At 40.5% G+C, this 20000-nt stretch overlaps 1 protein-coding gene across 5 annotated transcripts in view; it reads right to left on the minus strand.

Moving 5' to 3' along the window:
* Window positions 1-20000, minus strand: part of TXNDC11 (thioredoxin domain containing 11) — a 64806-nt gene that overhangs the window by 41782 nt on the left and 3024 nt on the right. For 2 of the 5 annotated variants that reach the window (XM_082429639.1, XM_082429638.1), the window contains exons 2-4: window positions 15055-15271; window positions 11777-11874; window positions 8210-8339 (exon numbers count right to left, since the gene is read on the minus strand). In XM_082429639.1, the coding sequence (XP_082285765.1) occupies window positions 8210-8339; window positions 11777-11874; window positions 15055-15271 (445 nt within the window). Of the gene's footprint in view, window positions 1-8209; window positions 8340-11776; window positions 11875-15054; window positions 15272-20000 lie in introns of those variants that run through there. The other 3 variants (XM_082429642.1, XM_082429641.1, XM_082429640.1) reach the window with 3 other exon arrangements.

The following is a 20000-nucleotide window of genomic DNA, read 5'->3' on the forward strand; positions in this document are numbered from 1 at the left end:
AAGTGGCATGTTTAAGGATATAACTTAAAATTAACATTTCAAAACAATAAGAGGAAATAAAGTGAAGTGATAGTTATCTGTTTATTTCTATTGCAAATTATCATTTAAAAGTTATTAAACTGGCTCTGGTTACGCTTTAGGTAAAATAAATTTTGCAATCATTTCCCCAAAGTTTCAGTGTCTCTCCAGCCAAAGCTGTATTTGAGAAATGATTATACATTTCAGAGTTTCCTCCACAGTTCTTTCTTAAATCTGGAAAAAGGGAAGTTTGGGGAACAAAACACATGCATATTCACATAGGTCTACACCCCTTGTTTGCTGGGTTGCAAATAAACCCAGGGGCTGGTTCAAAGCAGACACCTTGGCCCCTGCCTCTTACTGTGGAGGCTCTCTTTCAGATGAGCGGGCCGAGCACGTGAGCCAGCCTGACCCCGGGCTGAGGCTGGAGTGGAAGCCTGCTGGCACGCAGGCTGTCCCTCCTCACTCTGATGCTCACCAACATGTAAAGATGGTCCAGCCCCAGGTTCCAGCTGCAGTGTTTCCATCAGCCCCTCCCAAATGCCTGGACGGCTGCCAGGTGAATAGAACAGCCACAGGAACCGAACTGCCAGCATTCCTCTTTCCTTCATTTGCCCAACTAATCAAAGGTGTAATCAGGACGCACCACAGTCACAAGACACCTCTGTGCCCTCATCTCCTACCGCTCTCCTCTCTGCTCCGGCCCCCCCATCCTGTTCCTCCCTCAGGACCTTTGCACTCACTGCTCCTGCTTCCTGGAGCGCTTTCCCCAAATTTCCTCAGGGATGGATCATAGCACACAGGCTTCACTCTAAGTATCTGCTCAAATGTCATTTCCTCAGAGAGGTCTTCTCTGTCTTCTAAAATAGTTATGCCCACCCTCCCTGCCCTCATATCTATCTTATCACCCGTCTTTATTTCTCTTTGTAGCACTTATTACCTAATATTACCTTGTATGTTGTTTCCTAGGGCTGCCGTAACAAATTATCACAAACTTGGTGGCTTAAAACAACAGAAATTTATTCTCACAGTTCTGGAGGCTAGCAGCCCCAAATCAAGGTGGCAGCAGGACTGTGTTCTCTCTGGAGGCTCTAGGGAAGAATCCTTCCTTGCCTCTTTCCTAGCTTTTGGTGGCTCCAGGCATTCCTTGGCTTGAGGCTGCATCACTCTGGTCCCTGCCTTCATGTTCACAGGGCCTTCTTCCCTGTGGATTTAGGACCCATTCTAAATCCAGGATGATTTCATCTTGAGATCCTTAACTAATGACATCTGTACAGACCCTATTTCCAAATAAGGCCACATTCTGAGCTTCTGGCTGGACACAAATTTTGGGGGGATACTACCCATCCCCCTACATCTTGTTTATTTTCCTGTTTGTTGTCTATCTCCACATTTTTTTTTTTTTTTTTTTTTTGCACACCGCACAGCACGTGGGATCTTAGTTTCCCGACCGGGATCAAGCCTGCGCCCCCTGCATTGGAAGCGCGGAGTCTTAACCGCTGGACTGCCAGGAAAGTCCCCTATCTCCATATTTTAACTCCATGAAACACAAGCTCTCTCTTGTTCATCACTACATTTGCAGCTCAGACAGTGCCTGGCACAAAGCAGGCACAAAATAAACATTTGTTAAAGACTGAATGGAGATAAAAAGATAAATAAGACAAAGCTCCTCCTCACCAAGTTTACAATTTAGTGAAGAACAAAACATAAGTACCAGATTATAACTTGACCCAGTTTGTGTGTTTCAACTCCATTTAATGATGTACAGTATATTCAGTACCTGCTATAATGAGGAGCCTGGAAATAGGCTATTTATAGGAGGCTAGCACATCCTCATTGGCATAAAATATTTATTTTCCTAAGTGAGCACCATTTGCAGTATGGCATAAATTTCAGCAGATGGTGTACATGCCCTCTAGTGGCCAAGAGAATAGTTACCTCGGTGTGTTTTTTCCTCAATGGCAATTGAAATATTTCTGCATTAATGTTAACTCACACTTAGAAAATTTAAAGCTACTTAATTCACAGTCGTATAGAACTATGAATTAACAGAAACAGTATCAAGTTATGTGTGCAACATCCAGGGTACAAACAACCCTTTTACTAACAAACAACAAGATAACAGCAGGTACCAGGCAGTCTACTAGGTTTTTCTCCAAAGTGCTCAGGTTTCTGTCACCTGGCAATTTACCCAATGCCCTGCTTCTCCCTCCAAACAATTCCCAAGCCTTCTCCTATCTCACTTAAAACAACTTGGTTTACCAAAACTGCTAAGAACAAATGAATGGATGTGTGCTAAATCACTGCTCTTAAATAGATAAATTATAGAAATTCATGAAAAGATTTCAAAAATATTTTGGCTACAGATATAAGAGTTCTAAATAATACTGTTGGCATTTGGTGGGTAGATTATAAGGTACAAATCAGATAATTCTGTCACATTCTTTAAAATATAAAAAAGAAAGCATTATTGATGTAGAAGCTACCGATACTTAAGACAAATATGTCTAAAAAATACCGACAAATGAGCCCTAAAACTGTGACTGTGAAAGTGACATTACCATATTTAGTCCTATTCCCTTTCCAATCAACTTAATGTCTATCCAAAATAAAAATGACACTGGGTTATGTCTGCCTATGTTGTCCACAAGTAATAAATTAAATTGTCCTGTCTGTATCTTAAATATGCAGGAAGAACTTTCAAGGAAGAGGAATTCTACAACTGGAGTAAATGAAGAAAGCAGAATTTCTTAACATGGTTTGCAACAAGATGACTTAAAGTTCCTGGGGCTTCCCTGGTGGCGCAGTGGTTGGGAGTCTGCCTGCCAGTGCAGGGGACGTGGGTTCGGGCCCTGGTCTGGGAGGATCCCACATGCCGCGGAGCGGCTGGGCCCATGAGCCACAATTGCTGAGCCTGCGCGTCTGGAGCCTGTGCTCCGCAACGAGAGAGGCCGCGACAGTGGGAGGCCCGCGCACCGCGATGAAGAGTGGCCCCCACTTGCCGCAACTGGAGAAAGCCCTCGCACAGAAACGAAGACCCAACACAGCCATAAATAAATAAATAAATTTAAAGTTCCTGATCTCCCTCTGTGGTGTCCACCAGAAAGTCCACTTAGTTTTATTTAGCTACATTCATTATTTATAAGGCAGGTATGATTTTAGTGCATATCTGGGAAGAAAATTCTGGACTCTACCCAGCCTCAATACTGTGATTATCATACATAGAACACTCCCAGTTCTGTAGAATAAATGCTAATGACCCAATTAATAACAGTAAATGGTAAAACTCTACTGTTTGAACAGTAAGTCAATAGCCACGGCCCATCCTTTATCACTAATTATTCTTAGAACCATTCCTAAAGATGAAGGAAAAAAGTTAACAGTCAAATTAAGAAGCTGACTTCCAAAATTTTTCTTTCATGAAAAAGGAAGATTCAAAAATGACATTAAATAATTAAATATTCAAAGTTTTAACCTCTAGATACATAGTGAAGTTTCAAGTCAGAGACCTTAAACATTCCTTTGTGTACAAGGAAGAATTTTGGGAGCCAGAAGACCTAGGCTACAGTCCAGTCTCCACTTAGGGGTACATCACACCCAGTCTGTACCTTATCTTCTTAATCTGTTGAAAGGATCTACAATTTTCATCTATCTCACATGGCTGTTGGGAAGATTAGAAGTAAAAGCACTTGAAAACTGAAGGGCACTTACCAATGCATAGTCTACTCATTTTTTGTTTGCTAATAATGTCTAAAGTATTTTGGAATCTACAGAGTCAAGTATTTGTAACAGTCACTCTTTTAATGTCTTTCTACAATGTTCAGTAAATTAAAGGCAAAATTGTTTTCCTAAAAATTACATCTGGGGGAACTAAGATCCCACCTGTTGCGGGGCAACTAAGCCTGTGTGCCACAACTAGAGAGCCTGTGCACCAGAACTACTGAGCCCGCTCACTCTAGAGCCCCGGCGCCACAACTAGAGAGAAACCCGTGCACCACAACAAAGAGCCCGCGCGCCGCAATGAAAGATCCCGCATGCCGCAAGGAAGATCCCACGTGCCGCAACTAAGACCCGATGCAGCCAAATAAATTAAAAAAAAAAAAAATTGCATCTGGTTTCAGTGTCATATTTTATAAACATAAAAGTATAGAGAATGATGCACAATCTGATTTGGGTAGGTTTGAGATATCTAAGTCAAATAAAACATTTTCCATTGGTTAAAAACTTCTACTCTTCTAGGTAATTCATTATCAAATCATCTGAAACAGGCTTTTAAAAGGATTGATTCATCTGTAGGACTTATAAAAATTCAAACCAAGCTAGAATTAGAGCATTCCTCTTTATAATGGCAATAGAAGCATATGTGAATAGAGTTCAGTATATGTATAATAAAAGTTTATGTCAATATAGAAAGTTGTTAATTTCAGGGTATCATCCCTTCCCAAGTAATAAACCCTAACTACACAATCTTATGACGATCCAAACTGTTCACAAATATCTGGATTAGAGACAAACTTATGAGTAATCAATGTGTTTTTTTAAAATGAGGGGGAAATTATCAAATGCACTCCTATAAGACGTCACAAACACATCTAGAGACAGAAGCAAAAAAACAAAGCCATCCTAACAAACCTTAGAAGTGCCACAGAAACATTAAATAATTATTTCAGCCCAATTTTGGTATACCTAAATTTAAACACATTTGATATTGAAATCTATATAAAAAATATAAATTAGGAGACAAGGCTCTTGATCAAAACAAGTATCTTTCATACTAAGACTTCTTTAAATCATCAATACCCTTAACACACTTAGGATGCATACTTTTTAGGGGGGGGATTGTGGTACAGACAATTTGAGTAGAAAGTTGAATATCAGGGACATCTATTGATGACAACATAACTCACTCCTGGCTCTAGCTCCCCACAGGTAACACTCCAGAATTTTCTAGTTAAGGCACTGCTTAATTTTCATCTTCTTTCTACTGATACTGTTATAAGCAGATAAACTTGCAACAATTAGATTGTGGCATTCTGTGTGCTACATGAAAAAACGTGTTCATACTAAGACCTGTGGGGCATCCTTAAGGCCTTATTTGGGGAAACAATAATTGAGAGCAGTGGCTCTCAACTGAGGTGATTTTGCCCCCCTAAGGGACATTTGACAATGCCTGGATATTTTGGGTTGTCACAAGTAAGAGGGGGGTGCTATGGTAACTAGTAGGTGGAGGCCAAGGATGCTGCTTAACATCCTGCAAAGCACAGGACGGCCCCCGACAACACAGAATTATCGATTCCCAATGTCAGTAATGCTGAGGTTGAGAAACCTTCACTTAGAGGAATGTCTAAAAGTATATTATGCTCCAGAGTGGGGCCTCCCAAAATTCCTTTATCTTTCCTATTTATTCAACTATCAAAAACCATGACAGTGGTTTCACTTCTGGATCTGGAATTTTGTCTTTATGTTATCTTACAGAGAGTAAATGAAATTGATATCACTTCTTTCTAGGCAGTATTTGGTATGTTTCACAAGATAAATGGCTTCACATTTGAAACCATGCCGGGCTTGACTCCCGAGTTCTTTCACAATTAATCAAATACTGCCTCTTGCCAACCCAACAATTTCATCTCCGTGAAAATAAGCCCAGCAAAGATGATTCTAACACGCTAAAGGCCATCTACAGCTTTCGGGAGGCACTTAAAAGGCTGACAGAAGCTATACAGCATCCCAGCTTGGCAGCACTCTCTTGGGTCTCATCTTAAAGGCAGTCTCATCATTGCTGTACATCTTCTAATTAAGTGGGCTGCCAAAAAACAACCTTGAGTAATGTCGTGTGGACTCAGTGTCAGACTTGGAGCATAATCTCTGAAAGTGCTGCTGGAAAGCAGGTACAAAGAATGCAGAGGCTCAAGGTCAGGAATCATCCTGGCTGCTCAGTCATAACCATGCGCTTGTCTCCCCTGCAGATCCAACTACAAAGACACTACAAACATCTTAGAGGCAATAAATAAAAAAGGAGTAGAAAGATCTCTGACACAGATGCTCAAAGGCATTGTGTCAAAAATACTTTCCCAACCACAAATGATGAACCTTCTTCTGTCTGCCTCTTTCCAGCCTCTAAACTTCACCAAAGCCAACAGTCAGGAGGGATTATCTGAGCCAACTTCCTTATTTCAGAGATGAGAAATCTGCATAAAATGCAGAAATCACAGATTTCTGTCAGGGCTAAAACCCAGGCGTCCAGAGTGCTAGCTGAGTCCGTCTTATCACATGACCTCTGCTAAGAACTGGCTCAGAACTCTCTGGATACAAATCTCTGACAGAGCTGGATATACTAATAAAGCCACCTCTCTGTGCTCTTTTAAGGCTAAACAATCTCAATTTTTTCCACACTCTTTTGGTGCAGGTTAAGTACATGCTGTATGCTATTCGACGCTCCATAGCTCTTCTCCCATTTCTTTATTTTTTAGAAGACACTGACTGAAAATTTAAAGAAAAAAACAGAGGGTACCAAACTGGGCATGGTGTTCTATAAAAGTCCCAACAGAAGCTAAGCTGAAGGAAGAACTCTTGGCCCTTACAGGTCATTTTTTATCATCTTAAGTACAAAACAAACAAAAGGTGTTTATATCAATATAAGTTGGGAATTCCGGCAGGTGTTGTGCACATTTTGAGCTCTCTCAGTAGTGCTAAACATCCAGGATTTTTCCACAACGTCATTTTCACTGATAAATTTTCATTTATTAGGACTACATCCTAGCAGGCATTTTCTTTGTTTAATCTCACCTAACCCCTGTTTTACAGATGAGGAAATGGAGGCATAAAGAGGTTAAGTATAATACTAGCCGGAGGCCACACAGCTAATAAGGTGGAGATGAGTTTGGATTCAAGTCTGTCCAAGTCCTGATTCGTCACCATTCTGCTGGACCACCTCCAGTGACTGCTTGTCAACTAGTGCAAATCTATGTGAAAACCCACATCACACAATCATTGCACCTAAAAGTTAAAAGGAGTCTCAAGAAAACCCTGTTCCCGGGCCCTGACGCCTGACAGATGAGTGACCTGCCCCAAGTCACAGACCCAGTTAGTGCTGCCAAAGGGACTAGGCCCAGGCGCCCTGCCTCCTACTATAGCTCCTGCCCACCAGCCTCCCAGGCAAAATGGGAGCAAGCCCATGAGGGGCACGGAAACCCACCCTTTATCCACATGAGAGTCAGGAAGCATTCACCCTAATGCACATCTGAGAACTACAAGCAGAATAACTAGACAGTAACACTGCTGCTTAGAGAACCTGCTAATAGTTAACACAAAGTGTTCCTAACATAATTGAAAAAAGCTGTAAATGACGTTCTAGGGAAAAAAATTCACATCCTAGCTACATAAAATATACATAGTGCAAAAGGTAAACTTCAACCGAGTGACAATTGCTAAATTCTGAATTACTGAGGTGTGGATTCATATGGTTTTTATCTCTGTCAGGTACTTATGGTCTTGATTTTGTTGTAGCTAAGTATCATTTTTACTTGTGCCCCAGTATGATTTTACACTTGATCCAATGAATTTCTTTGTGGAACTATTTTTATAATTTACTGAGATTGTTTTAAGCTTTATACTGGCCTCTCAATAAGCTGTCCTGAACACGCAATGAGGATCCTACCAAAATAATCCATCAGGGGTTGACTGGCAATGGCAAAGCAGTAGAGAAGCCATGTTAGGAAACTTTCTGTTAATGAACCTTGAAATTGTTACGCACTTAATAAAACAGAAAGGAACATATTCCTAGTTCTGTTTTGCTTTTTTAAAGCTAAACTACAACTGACAAGAAAAACCAGAGATCTCAGAGTCAAATGCTGTAAGCAACAAATAAAATTTTTAGAAATCTCTAGCTGCATACAAACTATAAGTTAATTTTTACATACTCTAACTTAATTGTGAGACAAACTGAAAGTTTGTTAAAAATTCCTGAATAAAAAATAGACAAGGTTTTGCAAGTATTTTACTCTCTAAAAACTCACTTGGCCAAACTATCCCTATAATCAAGTATCTCAAAAAGCATTTAATTGGGGCTTATCTCCAATGTGATCTTTTAATTGCTACAAATCAGGAGGTATAAAGATTCTTCTAAATATAAACAATCCAATGCAACCCAGTGAAGCCTGGGGGAATGGGAGAAGATAGGAAAGATAGGTACCTCATAGTTTGAGAGAAAATCTAGTAATTCTGATTGAGATGGGATGTAGAGAAGTGGTTTCATCACCCGGCGGACAAACTTCTCAATGTAAACAGCACTCATGGGGCCTTTGTATTCGATTGGTCCAAAACTAGTGCCAAAAAAATAAAAATTAAAAATACACCATGCATTAAATCTGTAATATATACCTGAAATCATCAACATCACAAAATGAAAAAGTCTTGCTTTAGGATCCCAACTGTTTCATATGTAAGTAGCCTTCCTTGTCTCAGGAGGTAACTGGAGGGCCAATTAAGAACAAGCATTTTATGTAAGGGGGGGGGTACAAGTGGCCGTTACTTTTTTATATGAGCGTAATTCTGCAAACTGAATTTCAGAGCAAAGAACATTCATTCTAGTCTCTGAAAAAAATTGATTCTCACAATATTTCTTTAAAAAACAAAACAAAACAGACAGGCAACCCTGGAAACTGACCAAATGCCAAAGGATTCCAGGATCTTAACTACACAATTCAATTGGGGGTGGGGGGGAGGTAGGGGCAGACTTTCCAAGTCACTCCAAAATAAGGAACAAGTTGAGCAGTTGGTCCTTGGCCTACTAAAAAGTAGTTATTAAATATTTTTAGATGCACTTACACAAAGGATCACTAAATGAAACTTAAACCTATTTAAAGCTTTATTACAACAACAAAAAATTATATGAAGGTATGAAATCAGGGACCTATACAAACGATCTTATTTTCCCCTCCAGTTGTGCTTGGGAATGCACAGGAATTTGATTTAGTATTGCTAAGCAATGCTTCCAACATTCAGTTATCCTCCTAAGCTAATCAGAATCCTCACATGGCTTTCTTCAATCTTGCACAAAAGAGACATTGCTCAAATATAATTGGATGGTATGTGGTGGGGGTGAGGGAGTACGGTGAAATTCACCAATTCCATAACCATTCTTCTCTCTAAATAGAAATTGACATTAAGCCTACCGTTAATAGCAACAATAGAGCACAGTAAATAAATGTATAAATGGTGATCACATAACTATAATATATGGTTACAGAAATTAACACACACATATAATGTGATGAGATAAACACAATTCTTCGGTGTGCACTGCAGAATATGATACCATACAGAGGAATATTAGCATGAAAAAAGTAAAAATAGCATTCTACATGCACAGCTGAGAGACTGGGTGAACAATTCTGTCAATTCAAGACTTACTACAACTCATTTGTTAACTAATTCAAGTTTTAAAATTACTACCACCACCAACCCCATCAACCACCACCAATTTTTAATTTAAAGGAAGAAATCAAAAATATCATCTGATAACTTATTTTGTTGAGCAAAAAGGAGGCAAGTGATCTGGAAACCTCGTTACTCAAGCAAACAGGCTCTGCTGAGGTTCCCTGGTACCGTGTTACAAGGGTCCCAGTGACTCGTAATGAGACGATCCCAGGATGCAGGATGTAGGACACGTTTTGCCAACACACTATAGCCATTGCCTTAGGACAAGCTGAACTTTGCACAGAGTGTTTTGAGAAAACTACTCCCTGCTTCAGAGCCTGTTATAAACTGCCTTTGTAACTGGCATCAATACAAGCCAAAAAATGGAATCTACTTTCACAAAACAGAAAAGCCTGTTAATTTCTGTAAGCAGCTACTACTAGTTAAGCCATTACACAAACAGCAGCAGCAAGAACACACACAAACAGCAGTGGTCTGTCCAGTGATGAGACTCAAGGGCCATATTTGCAACCACCATTAGCCAAAAGAACCTCAAGACTACCAAATGCTCACAAGAGAGTTTAGTTGAAGGAACACATTCATTCATATGTGTATGTATAAAATAGAGGACTTGAAGATTCTTAAATAGAATATGAAAAGGCTACCTTTTGGGTATCTCTATGCCTTAGCACTTTCTTCTATTTTTGGAACATCGGGAATGGTAGATGTTGAAACGGGTATTAACGGGTCTGAACTGACTTAAACAAGTAAAAGTTGTAAAAGTTTAACAGGCAAAGATGAGGAGCAAGCACTTCAAGGCAAGTACCAGCCTCAAATTCCTCATGTGTAAAATGAGAGGGTTGGACTAAGTATTTCTAAAGTTCCTTTCGTGTCCTTCCAATCTCTCCATAAAACTAAGAAAACAAATAGTGTAAGACAATGTTACACACCCACATATCCCAAAATGACATTTGTACTCAATTCAAGGGAACTCTTGTGATTTTAATGTCACATCAAGTTAAGTCTACCTCTGGGCAGCTGGCTTGGTTACATACAGTTGCATGACCTACACTCCCTGCTAGCCATCTGTGCCCTATTTCCTATTTCGAAAAAAAGAAATGCAGGGATCTCTCCAGGGAAAGCTTATCGCCCATTACACAGCACTGACTTTGAGATCCTTCAAGTGTAACACCTTATACTTACCTTTTAGGAAAAAGAAAAAAAGTAACCATCAGAAAGTCATTCTGAGAAACTGTTCTTATATCCAGAGGAAAATTTGAGGGTGGAGATAGGGTAGGAAAGCATGTTTTTGCCCAAATACTATTTAATAGCTCCTGAGAAACAACACTCTGTTCCACACAAAGTTTATGTTAGAGACATGGGAGTGAGCTGAAAGATGACAGATAATCCACAAATGATGGTCTGGTGATGTTTGTAATAAATCCCCATTGATTAAGGCCCAGGAATTTTAGAGGGAGGAAATAAAGCCTAAAAAAGTAAAGCTCTTACTGGTGAACTCTTCTTAAACCATTTTACAGTAACAAACTTCAAACCAATTACAAACAGTAACAAACTTCAAGCCAATTACACTACACAGAGTCCAGAATCCCATCTCCTGTCTCCAAAATCCTTCAAGTCAGATTTTAGACATAACTTAACACCCACAGCAAGGTCTGGGCAGTTTTCCAAAATCAAACACCATTATTTCTGCAGCAAAACGAGTACAGTGGCACCTGATGTGGTATAAAGACTATAGGTGGCCTCTTGGTACTTCAGGCCAGATGAATGCATTTGGGGACAAAGTTCACGGAAGTCTTTCAGGTTTTAAAAGCTCTCTGGATTTCAGAATGATAGATTATAGGACTGCGGACTTGTAGTCTTTTTCTTCCCAATTTGAAGAGATGTTAGATACCCTCTTGACTATGCTATGCTGCCAGGTAATGGGATAAGGACTTCTGTATATTTTTATACCATAAAATACTTTTCGAACATTTGAAATGTTCAGCCACACAATGGAGTACTGGTATAATAAAAACAATGCTATCGAATATGTAATGACATGAAAAAGTGTTCACAAAAGAAAGAAAAAGCAGTTGAAGAGACAGTATTACTACATGATCCCATTTTTTAATTTAAAAAGGGGGGGTGGATATGTATAGTCACAGGAGGATATAAATCAAAACACACAGTGATTATGAATGGCTAATAAAATCACAGATCCTTTTATTTACTTATTTTTGCTTATCTGTATATTCTCAATTCTCTACAGTGAATGTAACAAAATTCACTTTGAAACTGATAAACTTAACTGGAATTAGAAATGCTACTTGAAAGTTCTTACCTCCGATGATACAGATATATTACAGGAAAATAAAAGAAGTGTTTCTGTTTTCTGCATTTCCCCTGATTCCACCAACAGTTAACTGCGACAAACAACACCTGCAAGTCAAAGAAGGTTTCAAATGACTATAAATAGCAACTGAAAAATTGCCAAGATTTAAAAGATAAAATTTTAGAAATGGAACAATTCCTCTCTGAAACAGAAAGTATTAAAAAAAATTGTTTTGAGTGTTCAAAGAATGTCATCATTTACCACGACAAGGACAAAGAAAGACACCTGTCCACAGTGTCCAGCTAGGACTCCGAATATTTTGGAGTCTGGCCCAAGAGGAGAATGATTTGCTTCAAATTCTGAAGTGAATGACACCAACAAACTTTTTCTAAGCATGATTACACTAAAACTCAGTAGTAGGATGTGTCTTTTGTTAGTCAAACTGAGCATCTGAGAAGGAAAACAATCTTACCTACAGATGAAATATCACAAATTTCAAAGGGCCATTTTTAATAACTATATTAAAAACTAATAAAGATAATAGATGACTAGAGCTATGCTCTAAAATGTACCATTAGATAACAAAATATGGATTAAGTATGTATTTATAGGTAAATGCTAAAGTATTTAAGGAGGAGTATCCCAATGTCCACAATTTACTTTGAAATGTACCCAAAATAAGATGGATTAACAGTTAGATTGTAGCAGAGTGTCTCACCTTTGCTACTACTGACATTTTGGGCTTGAATTATTACAGGGTTTTTTGCTGATGTGATGTTTGTTTTTGTTGGGGGTTGGGGGAGGGGAGGCTGTCCCACACACTGGATGCAGCATGGTGTAGGATCCCTGGCTTCTACCCATTAGATGCCAGTAGCATTCCCCCCCTCAAGTGGTGACAACCAAAGACCTCTCCACAGTCCCAAAGGTTCCCTGAGAGACAAAACTGCCTCTAGTGGGGAACCACTGATTAGAGGGATGGTAAGATGAATAAACACATGATAAAACAAGTGTAATAAAATGGTGATAGAATTTAAGTGGCAGGTATATGTCACCTTTGCTATGTATTTTAAAATTTTTATAATAAAATATTGAAAACATATGAAGACTACAAATTAAAAGTCACTTTCAGATGCCTTATATTTAGATAGCAATGTTGCTCAAAACTTAGTGGAAACTCTCAAGAGCTCCTTTTATAGTCTATCTATTAGAAAGAAGAGCAACAATATCTTTACTAAGGTTGACATCTCAAAAATAGGGCACAATCTACCGTGTATGCTAATTTTATTAAGTAATGTGGCGTAAAAAATTTTTGCCTGTTTCCAAAAATAAACCCAGTCCTTTTCCCTATTGAGAACATAGAACAATAAGCCCTCAATTTAGAAGAAGCTGAAAAAAGTTTTTGAAAAAAGCAGAGCCCATCAGTTGTGGACGGCACTGTAACCTCTACCACTTGTCCCGTGACCTTTAACAAACCTCTCTGCCCTCTAAAGCTGAGGTCCTGCTTCAGAGGAACAAGGCTACCAGCATCAGCTTGCAGGGCTGTCCTGAGGAACAGCATGGGCCTGCACACCAGCACACCATCCCTACAGTCACTCTGAAGGACATATTCCCTAGGCTGACAGTAAGATAACAAGTAATTGACACTTACCCTAAAATACAACAGATTCTCCCCTTTTTCCCCACAAGTTCTCTGAATTCAGAAAACTTGGGGAATGACTGACAAAGTGGTGATTTCCTTTAAGCTTGCCTCCCAGTGCTCCCTTAGAGTCCTTTCCTCCCTGTAAGTGCCGGATTGGTTACTATCAGCCATTTTTAAGGGGGGTGAGAAAGGGGGGTAAAGGGAAGACAAGGAATAGATCAATTCCATGGGTCCAAATCTGGAACACAAAATCACAACCCCCTCAGAATCAATGTTATAGGGAATGAAGAGTTCTATTTAAATACTACTTGGTACTACACATTCAGGGATATAAAACAGTTAAAAAGGCTTTGCCAGGCTGGGCAGGAAGCCTAGCCACCTTTTATAACATTGTTTCTAAGAAAAACCAACTGAGAGTTCCAAATGAACTTCTGGAACTCAGCTGCACCACAAGTTACCCCAGATCAGTGGGTGTCAGCAGCAGCCTCTTAGAACCTGTGGGATGCTTTTCTGACGGTTGCAATGACTGGGAGGAGCTATAGGGCATGTAGTGGGCAGAGGCTGTGGTACATATCCTGCAATGTTCAAAAGTGCTCTGCACAGGGAATAGTCATCTGCATCACCCAGAGCAGTTTTAAATGTCCTGCCAAATACTAATGTTGAAGGAAACCTGTTTGTTATTATTCAAGCTCAGAACCTAACTCTATTTTATATGTGAATCCAAACCATGGCTTTTGTGTTCACTGAATTTCTTGGAAGGCGACTTCTTTTTAATTGAAGGCAGAAAGTACTTTGTTTGGTTCAGAACTTTACCAAGAGCTGTTCACCAATTAGAAAAATCAAATCACTGAGAGCAATGCCCTCATGGCACCTAAGTTGTCAACACATCCTACTTTTATGGGCCTGCATTTGTAACTGTCCCATTCACAGTGGTTCTACATAAAGGTACAGCACTTACATACTGAAACAACATGTGATTTAATTATACACCACTTTTCTTTTTCCGCCATCTTTATGTTTCAATTAGCACATCAGATTGGCTATTTTGAAATTATATGTACAGGGAAGTTTTATCATCTATGAATTCCTTTTGAGGACAGAAAAAGGGACATCATAAAATACATACATAAGGACAACGGGGATCCACTGGATTTAAAACCACTGCCAGACAGAAGGCATATATATCCATTGCCTATATATCCCTCTTATCTAACACAAAGGTGGCATTCATTAAATATCTGTTGAACATAGTTCTGGTCCCGGGATTTAAAAGGTCTGCATAGTTACACTGTACTCATGATACATAAATTTCTCTTACATAAAATAACTAATCAGCAAATATCAAATGTATATTCAGTGAGGATTTTCAGTCTTCCCACCGAAGCCAAACAGCATGGCACCCTGAGATAAGCACTGGCCTGCATCACAAGGAATTGCAGAATCTCCTCCCTCTCCTGCCTCTGACCAACTATGACCATCACAGTCAGAAATTCTATTTCTTTATAGAAGGCTTTACAATTTACGAAGTAAGGCTCCTGGCCTTCACCCTGGCAAAATCAGCCATCTGGGTAAGGTGTCTCTATGGGGATAACCAGCCCTGCACAGGAACTGACGGTCGTTTGATTCTCAGGCTGAAGGTCAGCATTACCTGGTCTGAAAGCTGACTCGCTACTTGTTCAATTTCTGCCCTGGCGGCGATGGACTGCCCACACCACGGAGCGTAGAAGAACAGGAGCACCACCTCCGAATCCTGGCGAATGTGCTCTGCGTAGTCCAGCTGCCCCTGGAAGAGGTCAAGAACCGGAGACCTCGAGGAGAAAAAGCTGACAGGTGGCTTTGCTGGAATTATCACATCTTTCGCTCGACTAGAAAAAGAGCAAACACAAACAAGATTGTTTATCTTCTTCTAACAACAGCTCTGTGTGGAAGAAAAATGAAGCTTAAAAGAAAAGTCTTCTTTCGAAAAAGAAAATGGAGTTCCCAAAACACTGTCCTGGAGTATAAAAGTAATATTTTGTGCTAAGTTAAGGCAACATTTGGCTGAGAGAATGCAAGACATGAATAACATGTTAAAACGATTCTTGGACTTCCCCAGTGGCGCGGTGGTTAAGAATCCGCCTGCCAGTGCAGGGGACACGCATTTGATCCCTGGACCGGGATGATACCATGCCTCGGAGCAACTAAGCCCGTGCACCACAACTACTCAGCCTGCACTCTAGAGCCCGCGCACCTAGAGCCCGTGCTCTGCAACAAGAGAAACCACAGCAATGAGAAGCCCGCGCACCACAACGAAGAGTAGCCCCCGCCTGCCGCCACCAGAGAAAGCCCGCACACAACAATGACCCAACGCAGCCAAAAATTTAAAAACATAAATAAATAAATAACAAAAACGATTTTTTTAAAATTTATTTTATTTATTAATTTTGGCTGTGTTGGGTCTTCGTTGTTGTGTGCGGGCTTTCTCTAGTGGCGGCGAGCAGGGCTACTCTTCTTTGCTGTGCACGGGCTTCTCATTGCGGTGGCTTCTCTTGTTGCGGAGCAAGGGCTCTAGGCGCATGGGTTTCAGTAGTTGTGGCACACAGGCTCAGTAGTGTGGCTTGCGGGCTCAGCAGTTGTGGCACAGGGGCTTAGTTGCTCCGCAGCATGTGGGATCTTCCCGGACCAGGGCTTGAACCAGTGTCCCCTGCATTGGCAGGCGGATTCTTAACCACTGAGCCACCAGGGAAGTCCACAACAATGATTCTTAACAATGTCTGCCCAGGTATGGGGTGGGAGGGCAGTGGAGAGCAGAAGAGAAGGGTGTCTTTGAGAGAGCGCCAAATCCTAACCACTAGACCACCAGGATGAGTTGAGAATGGTGTCTCTGAATAATCCAGATCCTTTCCTCCCCCACCCAAAAGACTCCATCCTCATCTCTCCGCAGCCTTGCTCTCCACAAAAGCCACTGATCTCCAGGGTTTCAGAGCCACCAGTGAGTCACCCAGAATTAAGGGGAGGGAGCACATGTGCCACCACTAATAGGCATGGGAAATGCTTACAATCAACTCATGTTTAGTTTATTGGTTGGAGTTGGCCTGTAGTTATCCAGGGCACTCAGGCAAAAGTAATAATTAAATAATAATGTAGATTTCTCCAGATATATGTCATGATCCGAAGGTTAATAAAGATGAATAACAAAGCAACAGCCCATTTTAGTGGAAAACAGGTTTCCTAAGTATGTATTTGAGATTCCCAGAAGGTCAGGAGGAGAAAGAAAATAAAACTAAACAAGTAGTCAGAAGTCACAGAGCTGCCACTATTTCCCCATCAAGACAAAAAGGTCTCGGTTCAAGCTGCACCCCACCAAGTTAAAGAATCCTAGTAAATGCCTTGAGCTGTCCACGTATCTGCATTAAAATAGTATAAAACCATTATAGCAGCTTAGCTAAGAAACCAATAGAGGAAATAAAAATGGAACCCTAGAAAATATTCAATTAACCCAAAAGAGGTAATTCCCTGGCAGTCCAGTGGTTGGGACTCTGCTTTCACTGCCGAGGGCCTGGGTTCAGTCCCTGGTTGGGGGACTAAGATCCCGCAGGCCCCACGGTGGGGGGGGGGGGGGGGCGGGGAAGAAAGCAGAAAAGGACCAAGAAAGGAACAAAAGCCAGAAGGTACGAATGGAAAACAAATAGCCAGAAGGTAGACATAAACCCAACCATATCAATAATTACATTAAATATGAAAGGACTAAACCACCCAATTAAGAGGAAGAGATTGCCAGGCTGGATAATGAAGCAAAACCCAACCATATGCCATCTAAAAGCATTCTGAACATAAAGACATAAGGATGGGAAAAAATAAACCACATAAATAGTAAGCATAAAAAAGCTGTAGTAACTCACTAGGTGAAAGGATAAATAAACTGGGGTGTATTCTTACAATTAAATGCTACTCAGCAATAAAAAAAAAAAGAACTGATACACACTATAACTGGATGAGTTTCAAAATAATTATACTGAATTAAAGAAGTCAGACACTAAAGAATACGTATGAGTGCATTTATATGAAATTCCAAAACAGGCAAAACCAATCTATAACGAAATGAATCACATCAGTGGTTGTCTAGAGCTGGGAGTGGAGCAGGAAGGCTAACTGCAGAGGGGTACTGAGGAAATTTTCTGGGGACAAGGAAATGTTCTATATCTTGACTAAGAGAATGGAGATGGTTACATTTGCCAAAAGTCACGGACCTATACATGTAAAATGTGTGAATTTTACTGAACGTAAATTATACTACAATGAAGTTGATTAGCAAAAAGCTTTGCTGGCGTGTCACCTCCTTGGTGAGGATTGCTCTGATGAGTCTACCACAAGCCGGCGGCTCTCAGGTTTTTTTTATCTCAGCTTCCCGTTGAGCAGTTGCTTTCATAGCCCTCACCATAATCTGTAACTTACTTATTTTACCTGTTTATTAACTCCATGAGGGCAAGGATCCTGGCTCTCTTTTTCACTGTTATATCCTCACTGTTTAGCAGTTCCCAGTACTCTGAAGTTCAGTAATTTGTGAAATGAACAAACCTACCCTACACCTTACCTGAACCTATGTGAAAGCAAATTAAACATAAATCCATACAGACGTATATTATATTATTAAGAACAATATGAAAGAATCAAAATGTCAGAGACTTCCCTGGTGATGCAGTGGTTAAGAACCCGCCTGCCAATGCAGGGGACATGGGTTTGAGCCCTGGTCCGGGAAGATCCCACATGCCATGGAGCAACTAAGCCCGTGTGCCACAACTACTGAGCCTGCGCTCTGGAGTCCGCGAGCCACAACTACTGAGCCCGCGTGCCACAACTACTGAAGCCCGCCCACCTAGAGCACGTGCTCCGCAACAAGAGAAGCCACCACACCTCAAAGAAGAGTAGCCCCCGCTCGCCACAACTAGAGAAAGCCCACGCGCAGCAACACAGACCCAACGCAGCCAAAAATAAGTAAATAAATAAATACATTTATTTACTTAAAAAAGCGTCAGAAGGTCCATTTGCCTTACTAGGGGTGATTCTAAGGAACACCTAATTGTGTTCTAACTTTATATGTATGCAAATGAACTCGATAATCTGGTTTCTCAGAATATAGCAAAGGAGAAAGAAGGAGGAACAGGAAGGAATGTGCTGCTAGCTCTGAGATACGCAGCAGACAGCCAGATATTTAGGATCAAAAGAGAAATCACACAAATACCCAAGACCTAAGCTACTCTAAGAGCCTTGGGTCACTTAGTTTGAGGAAAAGAGTCCACCCCCTTCTCTACATCTAGAAGGTGTCAGCTTCCTGAGTTAAGACAGTTTTAAATATATTGCTTCCCCATTTTAACCAAAAATTATTAACATCATAAAGTAATGCCGTTAAAGGTTGCTATTAAATGCAAATCTCCTATTTATGCACTCACACTAACATTTTAACTCCGCAATCAGGGAGGTCTGTCTATGTAAAATATCTTCATAATCTGAAAAACAGTCACTTACACAATAATTCAAAAAAAAAAAAAAGTTCAGTAAGCAAATGCTACTGTGCTTCAGGCACTGCTCTACAGGAACCAAGGCTATAGGAGGGAGCACATGTTCTCAAGGGGCTTCTTTTCTCAGGGAGGGAGACAGGCAAACAACCAAACGTGTAAACAAACATAAAACCACACAAAATGATCATGTTCTGTGGAGAATTTAACACAGTGATGAGACAGGAGACCTGGAAGCTCCTCGATGGGGTGGTGGGCAGGGTGGTATCTTTTAAGCTAAGACCTGAGTGACAAGAAGACAGTCATTAAGACGGGAATAAAGACACAGACCTACTAGAGAATGGACTTGAGGATATGGGGAGGGGGAAGGGTAAGCTGTGACAAAGTGAGAGTGGCATGGACATATATACACTACCAAACGTAAAATAGATAGCTAGTGGGAAGCAGCCGCATAGCCCAGGGAGATCAGCTCGGTGCTTTGTGACCACCTAGAGGGGTGGGATAGGGAGGGTGGGAGGGAGAGAGATGCAAGAGGGAAGAGATATGGGAACATATGTATATGTATAACTGATTCACTTTGTTATAAAGCAGAAACTAACACACCGTTATAAAGCAATTATACTCCAATAAAGATGTTAAAAAAAAGAGATTAAAAAAAAAAAAGTAAATGGCAACCATGAGCCAAGTCATAGTTTGATACCTCTATTTGATTGCATCTTATTCCTGAGTTATGACACTGAATAAACATCTTTCAACAAGAAAAAAAAAAAAAAAAAAAGACAGTCATGCAGATAAGAGGGAGGTCTTGCAGCAAATAAGTGACACATTTCTCAGCAAGTCCAAAATGCTCCTCTTTGGAGGTATTATTTTTCTACTATTCAAATTTCGTCTTAAAAGTTAAATACACAATCTGAGGGGAAACGTAGGTCTGTGACAGTCAGACAGAGGATAATCATCAACTTCGCACTGTTGCACTGCATGTTCAGAGCAGCTCCTCAAGTAAGCGAGCCAGACAAACCCTCCGCCCGCCAAAAAGCAAACATTAACCAGGGCAGAGGAACATACGCCTCTGCCCCAACAGCAACATTCACGAGTTTCC

The sequence above is a fragment of the Balaenoptera physalus genome (assembly GCF_965194825.1).
Source record: "Balaenoptera physalus genome assembly, chromosome: 16".
Classification (NCBI taxonomy): Eukaryota; Metazoa; Chordata; class Mammalia; order Artiodactyla; family Balaenopteridae; genus Balaenoptera; species Balaenoptera physalus.